Here is an 8,257-nt window from a genome sequence, read left to right on the forward strand (position 1 = left end):
GTGGATTTTGTAGATACATTGGTTGAAATTCATGAAAGTGGAGATTTTTTAGGAATTTTCTATTTTTAATAAATTTTTTATTTATTCCAAATTTAGTTATTTAGTTATTTTATTTTATTTTATTGATTTATATATTATTTTATTTTTTCGACATCGGTATTTTTCTTATGCTTCATTTTCTCCTCAAATTCACAACAAAAACAACTATATTTTTATTTTTTTTAAAATCAAAAATAAAAATATTAATAAAAAAAATCCCTCCTATTCCTTCGTTTTCTATTTTTTTCTTCTTTTTGTGCTTAAACCCTATTTCACGTTCAGCCATCTCCGCCCTCCCAATTACCAGCTACGGTACTCCGCGCCGCCGCACGCCGTTTCTGTCCAGATACTTTCTGAATCCAAATTTGTAGCAGCTTCAAGCTTAAAAGGGTTATTGGGTTTTCTTTTGGGGGGATTTTCAATCGGAGGGCTCAAGATGAAGCAGGTAGTGGGGATGGTGGTTTCAAACAAAATGCAGAAATCGGTGGTCGTTGCAGTGGACAGGTTGTTCTATCACAAGCTCTACAATCGCTACGTTAAGCGCACTTCCAAGTTCATGGCTCATGATGAGAACAACCAATGCAATATTGGTGACAGGGTGAGAATTCAATCCCATCTTTACTCCCCAATTAATCTGTTTTTCTTCATTTCAATTTAATCGATCAAGTTGTGGACTCGATGTTTAGTTTCAGTTACAATATCGTGCAAATTTGTTCGACAACACTGTAGTATTGGATGAAATGGATAGTGTTCAACATGTCTTCGTGAATGTCCTTTGTGTTTGAAGAGCTTATTTGCTAAATTTACATATGCAAAATGTTAACTTATATAATTCTTGTTTCGTTTCCATTTCTCTTGAACATGAACCTATTATTCGTTATATTTTAACGTTTCTAGTTAATCCACTGATGAAACAAATTGAATTTTATAAATTCAGGTTAGATTAGATCCTTCTAGGCCATTGAGCAAGCATAAACATTGGGTGGTTGCTGAAATTTTGAGGAAAGCACGAATTTACGAGCCACCATCAAAAGATAACCAGATTGTTTCAGACAAAAGCAAAGCTTCAGCTCCTTCAACATCCTAAGGTTTGATTTGAGTCATTTTTTCTTTGCTTTGTAGAATGCCAAACTTGTATCTTATTGATTTTTGGATTATCGTGGGCAACCATAATCACTCGAATTCCTGATGACTATTTGCATGCATTGTTTGCTTCCATTTAGACCACGTTGCAGTTGATTGTTATGTACAAGAAACTTTACAATAATACATTCTTTATTATTCTGTTATCCCTATTTGGTACTTGGCATGTTGCCATCTTTCTTGATGGCATGGTGGGTTCATGAGTAGTTCTTGCTAATGCAATGATAACATGGTCATCATGCTAAGAAGATTTAGTAATAAAACTAAAATGAAGTATGTTGTATTGTTGGTAGTCTTGAGACTAATGTACTTGTGAAAGTGGTTTTTTGTGCTACATTGACACATATAATGCCTTTGTGGGAAACTAAGATCCCTTGCCATGGCATTTGAATCCCTTTGTTTGGCATTTGATGATTAAGTTGTCTTATTTTTGTTGTATGTTAATGACTTAGTGTTTGTAGTGAACCATGAAGCACATCTTGCCTTTTGAAAACAACGGTTCAGAAAGTTTGATTGAAAAGCAAAAAGTTTGTGTTTATCTAAAGCAAAGGACATTTTGCTCATGTTAGGCCATTTTGAAATAAACATATAAGAAAAAGATTTTTTGATGCAAACATTTGAAAAAAAAAAATATGAGGGAGCTAGGAGAGGTGGATGAAGAACAAACATAAAGAACTCACTCATTGTTCTTCTAGTGATTTTATGGTGGGTGTCTTTCTTATCTATGATGGTTACAATTAGGGAGCCTTTATTAATATATCTTCTTTTGTATTACTGTTATTGTTATTTTTATTTTTATTTTTTAATATAATGAATTACACTTTCACTGAAAACTGAAAGAATGCGAGGACATCCATAAAAACCATGTCCACAAAATACTGTATTCTAGTAAAGTAAAATAAGGTCTAAAGTATAACAAAAAGAATTTGACACGAACATCCAGAGAGAGAGATGCAAGAATTCTAAGAGCCTTGTATTTTCTTTGCTTCATTTTTCCTTTAAACATTTCTTGTATCTTTTCATTTTGAGGAGATTGCATCTTGCACTCCAAAAAATGAAACATAATTACTGTCCATGGAGGTTCTCTCATAATGATTGATTTTATGTTCATTCTGTCCTCCAATTGTTTGTAAATGCTCGGCATTCGTTCACCCCCTTTTATCGATATAATGCATTGCTTAGAATTCAGGGTTTTGATAAGCCAGATGGCTCTGTCTTTAAAAGACTTTTTGGTGATTGTTCAAGATTTTTATTTGAATTTTGATTCATAGGATACTGTCTCCAGAAAGTCCTATCTTGTGCCTAGCTATTGTGGTTGGATTAAGATTAAAACGCTTTTTTCACTTATCATTTTAGAATTACTTAGAACCTTCAAAACCAGCATGGGTTGGCTAATGGTCAACAAGGGTCAAGGTAAATAGTTAAGAAATTGGTTGGTTCAATCCATGTTAGCTACCTATTTAAGATTCAAAATCAAATAAACTTTACCTGGAAACCAAATGCAGTAGAGTCAAACGGTTCTAAGAGAAACATGGGGGATTCTTTTGGAGGATTTAAGGGTGTGATTGTATCAGCATGACACACAAAACAGTGAGAGAGCTGAATCGTGTGGAGAAAATCAAAGTTAAAAGGAAAATTTAGTGGTTCTCTTCCAGTAAATATAGGGTTTTCAAGGGTGCTGGTCCCAATAACAGTACCCTTTCTCCTCAGAGAGCTACATGGCTATTATGGAGCCATGTCAGTGGATCGTTGACTGGTGCACCTTACTGTCCTGGGAGTTCGATATGCTATGGAAACCTTTTGTTTTCATTTACAATGCAGAGAAGAAAGTTCCTTGGTCGTCAGAAGTTTCGTGAAGAAATAAGAAAAGGGAAATGGTTGATTTTATGAAGTCAAATCAATAGACTTCTCAACTTTTGAACGTGTTTCTTTGTGTGTGTGTGTGTGTGTGTGTGGGGGGGGGGGGGGGGGGGGAGGGTTGCAAAGCAAACGTGTTTTCAAAGGAGGCTTTATAAGTACTGCTGAAGATCTTTTCAAATGATGGGACATCTACTCGACATATCAATAGTGACCCATTTTTCTTCTAATATCCTCCCTTTTCTATATAGTGGTGTGATTAGGGGGGGGTCAATAGCTCCATATTTCATGCCCATTGGGTCTAGTAGAATGGACATGTATAGAATATAAGTTTTGGTCCTCAACCTTTGAAGGAGATATCTCTACCTAGCCCGTATATTGAAGACTCAAGTTCTATAGAAGAGAATCTTTGTCTAATAAAGCTTCTTCAAGTCAGGATGAAGTTGGAGGTTTGATTCAACCTCTTTTAAGAACATTACAATTTGAGTGTTATGATGGGTTAAGTTTCAACCTGATGTGTTGAATGGAACCTTGAAGTCGAAACCACACAGGAAGAGAGGTTTTGGCCTTGAATGGATTATTGGAAATGATTTCAAGAAGTAATAAGGAGATGGTTGGGCCTAAAGGGATTTTTTCTTTTTTTTTTTTTTGAGAGGGGCTGCATATACGCCATATACGCAAGCCCCCACTGCCACAAATAATGATGTAGGCTCTGTCTGTTTTAGACAGACCTCAGGCAAGCACCCTTCCTACGTGCAATGGAAGTCACGTGCCTAAGCCATGGCCCTTCATGATCAGCCATAATTTTTGCTTGGCTCCAATTGTTAAATCACAGAGGATAGCAAGCGCTCCATGAGTGTGAAACTTTATCTTTTCCCTTAATGATGACAAGACTCTTGTGTGCTTTCTATGGGTAACATATTGTCAAATGAAGATTTGAAACTGAAGTTCAAGTAGACATTTGAGGGATAGAGCTCAACACGGTTTGTTTACATACCCTATTTTGAAATCTAATCCTAATATTGTGATTGTCCAAGAAACACAATTCAGAGAAGTTGATGGAAGATTGGTTGAATCTTCATGGAGTTCCAAGAAAATTGCAAATGACTTCTTGCAGTGCATTGGGTGTTCATGTAATTCCAACATTGAACAAGGGAGAACTTCAATGAGCTTCATCCCATCAATGTGTTTGGTCTGAATAAGTGATGGAACTTCCTGAACGTGGATTTTTTGGTACTGTTCCACAACTTTTTGCATATATAAACTCTTACATCAATGTGTCTTTTTTTTCCTTCTTTTAATTCCTAAAAATTTGATGCCAAATGGTCGAATTGAAGCCAATTCTGCCTCCCTGTTGCAGAAATTTTGGCTAATAGGCTTTCTTTTTTGGTAATTTGCGGCTACTTTTGGCATCAGTCTGAGCTGAAGCGCTTTGATCCAAGAAATATGCCCCCAAACATACCTTGGCTTCCAGTGTTGCTTCTTGTTTAAGAAAAATGTGTAATGGAAGATTAAAACCATATGTTCTTAGGGTATCCTTTTGTCTCTATCTGAACCGGAGAAGGTTTTGTGATACTTTCACCTGCAAGATCATGGATGATTCCTGATGCAAATGTCTATGTAGAAATAGGCAATTTGAATCTAGCTCAGGTTGAGGCATTATAATCTTGACGAGAGGGTCAGAGGTTCGATTTCCACCCTACATATTGTTGTATAATCATTATTTTTCTTTGTTTTTTTAGTACAAATGAGGTGGGGTGTGGGGTTATGAAGATTTAAACTTCTAACCTCAAGATAAGGAGTACATACAAATTATCGTCAAATTATGTGCTCTGTTTTCGCAGTTTTCATGCTAGCTACCCTTTTGGGAGTTAGGTGGATTGAAATAGAAGAATCTTCAAGGATGGGTGATCAGGATTTAGGTGAAATGAATAGGAAGCAAGTCTTTATAGCCGAGTGATCGATGGATGGTTTTGTATTTCATTATTGTTTATCTCTTCTCGTGCCTTGTCATTTCTTTCGATAATTGTTCGTTTGTAATGGTTCAACCTAATGAGGCATGCATGTATGTAATTTATTTTCAACTCAGTTAAGTTGACTTGACTCCGTCTCCCTTCTTTTGATTTCTGTTATCAATGTAAAAAACTGCGAACCTGTCTCACATTTATGTAAAGACACTTACAATAATATTTGGTTGCACAACCATTTAATAGGGGAAACTACTACAAACCACATCAAGACCGAGTCAGATTGAAAAGTTTGCAATGCACTGGAAAATCGAGGAACAAAAACTCTGGAAAATGAATTTCTGTAAGCAGCATGTTTCTCATGTCAAAGTTTGTAGTTACACTACCATTACGTTTTGTACTGTTGTGTGAACCTTTTATTTCCTATGAGCATTTATCTCCACAAGTTGTTGTGAGGTTGTTAAAACTTACAAATGCATGATAACATATTCAAAAGGTTCCATCCACCAGTAGGCATATCTCTGGGCTGAGCTCAGAAGAGATCTAAGTCTTTGTTTGATAATGATTTTGTTTTTAACATATTTCTAAATTAAATCTTCTTACCGTTTTTTCTTTATTCTGTTTTTCATATTTTAAAGGGGCAATTGCAAATATAGCTTAGTATTAGTAATTAGAGCACAATGCAAATGAATTTGCAAATACTTCAAAATTTAGATTCAGTTCTCAGGGTCTATTGGTGATAGACTATATCACCAATACGAGTCTATCAATGGGAGATTTTATCACTAGTAAGAGTGTTAGCAATAAAGTCTATCAATGCTAAATTTTGTTATATTTGTAATTTTTAAAAATATTGTTATATACTTAATTATTAGTCTTAAAAATGTCGCATATTCCAATTGCCTTATTTTGACAGGTACTTCAGTTTTTATCAGAAAAATAATATCCTAGATGAATTTGTAAAGTTCATTTTACGCATAATTATGTTTAGTTTTGACAAATTGAATTAGGAGTTTTTGAAGATTTAGTATTAAGAACAAGCTTGTGCCTTACTTGAGTTTATCAAATCTCAATCTGTTGCTTCTTCCCTCCACTGGTGTTGAATTTGATGCTTATGGCTTGGTGAAGTTGGTGAACCAAAAATTCAACTTCGTGGAAGTTTTGGCAGTATCCTTGGGCTCCTCTTAGATTTCATTTTCTTTTTGTAATAGGTAAGGGAATCGTGTTGCTCGTAGCATATCTCGTGTTGTCGTTGGTTTTGATAATTTTTTTTTGTGCCTCTTAGATTCAATTCAATAGAACCTCTGGTCGTGCCTGCAGTTTCTTCATTATGAAGAGGAATATTGTGTCCATCACCTGCTTGGAAAGACAATCAAATTGTGATAAAAATGTAGCAAAAGGAAAGGAAATGAATGAGTTACTTACATTACATCCGAGTGAGGGGCTATGTTCGAGTAATTTTTTGAATAACTTTCTGTTGAACCACTGGGACGAATAGCTTATACACGGCTGAATAGACTCCAAATTCATGTCACGCCTCGAGGTGATTGTGGCATTAGGAGGTTTTTCAAATGATCCAAGATTTTCATGCACAGTCGATCTTCTGTACAAACATGATCACGAGCTCCCATTCCCATTTCAGTCACATCGACGTCCTCAAACATTTTGGCTACATCATACGAGTAATCTGATGATCGAGTTGCATATGCAGTTGGATGGTCTTCAATGGTTATACCATGATTAACATTAACAGAGATAGTAGAAGATGTTAGATCAGTTGCAACATTGATAGACTATGCGAATGACGGATCATGCACAGTAAAAACGGGGCCAATTGAATGGGATGGTGCTATTGTAACATTAGGTATACGAAAAGCATCTACCAGGAATGAGGTAGCAGCATGTGCAAAAAAAAAAGTGTATCCCATGCACAAGTGTCCCGATATTCTTGTTCGACAACTAACGTGTAGATTTGGAGTGACCACCATCTGTAAATGGGCAAAAAATTGAAATAAGAAATTTTAAAGATCTAACCTACGCAATAATCACATGGGTAAGCATAATACTACATTGGGGGAGTCAAATACACACACGTCAAATTACAATATAGTTAAACAACCTTAATTGAATATCGTCTTCAGAGAATCGGTTTGATATTCTTTTAGCTATCAGTGAGATCATTTCAATCTTATTTAGGAGATAAACTTTAATGTAAATTAATCTAAAATTAAACTAAGAAAGCAATTAAAGTGATCAAGTGTGGGGGTTTTCAACAAAGAGACATGGAATGTAGATCTCATCAATGGATCTACTAAACTCAATTGTTTTAATTTTTGAACCAATTAACACATTAGCTAGATCTAAAAGTCATTTATCCACGTTGTCCCTTTCAAGGTCAACCTTTTCTTTCACCTAATTAGTAATTCATAAATCTCTTGAAACTAGTTAACTAAGCAAAGAACTAAGACTCTTCGTCAATAATCTCTATCATTTTCTTTCCTATTACACTATGTTTAAATGATAGTTTAGCATGCACGATCTAACCTAAATGTTCTTGTTACAGCAAGATAATAGACCATGAAATCATTAAATTGTTTATCAAATAATCAAAAGTAATAAGAACATTCATGCCAAAAAAGTATCAATAATAAAGAAATCAACATCCACAAAAGAGTTTAGAAACAATCCACAACTACATCTAGCCCTAGAACAATAAGAAAATCAACCTAACATGTGACTTTCTTAGATAGAATCATCAATCGATTACAAATATATAGAGAAGAACTAAAAACACAAAAAGAAAAGAAAGGTGTTGTCTGATGATCTGACTCTGTCTTCAAGGTTGAATCGACCTTCCAACGCTCTCCATTCGTCTCCAACTCCAAAAGCCCTTTGAATTATACTCAATCCTCTCTCTCTCAGCCTCCAAGACCCTAAGACTCAATACCTTAACTCAAAAAAAATGAACATATAATACTGGAATTTACTGCAGTATCGTGACATTGTTAAAAAGAAAAAAAACATTGTGCAACGTGAGTGACTTAAATACACAAAACCCAACAAAAACTTGAACAAAAAAAAAAGGTATTTTTTTGTGCTTTTTAGTCTCGCAACAAAATGGTCATTGAAACTGAGTGGGAGCAGAACCATCTGAATACTTTAGGAATATAGTTGAATTCAATTTACCCGCTATTTTACCTTCCAAGATAGGGAGTGTCTTTATTAGGGGTATTCAAAAAATCCGATGATCC

General features: G+C 35.1%; 1 protein-coding gene and 1 pseudogene across 1 annotated transcript; one reads left to right on the forward strand and one right to left on the reverse strand.

The window, feature by feature from the left end:
* The first annotated feature begins 275 nt into the window (after positions 1–275).
* LOC120080838 (30S ribosomal protein S17-like) lies at positions 276–5,600 on the forward strand. Its single transcript, XM_039035489.1, has 3 exons — positions 276–637; positions 977–1,127; positions 5,253–5,600. Exons 1-2 carry the CDS (start codon positions 476–478, stop codon positions 1,124–1,126), a joined length of 312 nt encoding a protein of 103 aa, XP_038891417.1. The 5' UTR covers positions 276–475; the 3' UTR covers position 1,127; positions 5,253–5,600.
* On the reverse strand, positions 3,691–3,864 carry LOC120082283 (annotated as a pseudogene).
* Positions 5,601–8,257: the final 2,657 nt, after the last annotated feature.

The sequence above is a fragment of the Benincasa hispida genome, chromosome 7 (assembly GCF_009727055.1).
Source record: "Benincasa hispida cultivar B227 chromosome 7, ASM972705v1, whole genome shotgun sequence".
Classification (NCBI taxonomy): domain Eukaryota; kingdom Viridiplantae; phylum Streptophyta; class Magnoliopsida; order Cucurbitales; family Cucurbitaceae; genus Benincasa; species Benincasa hispida.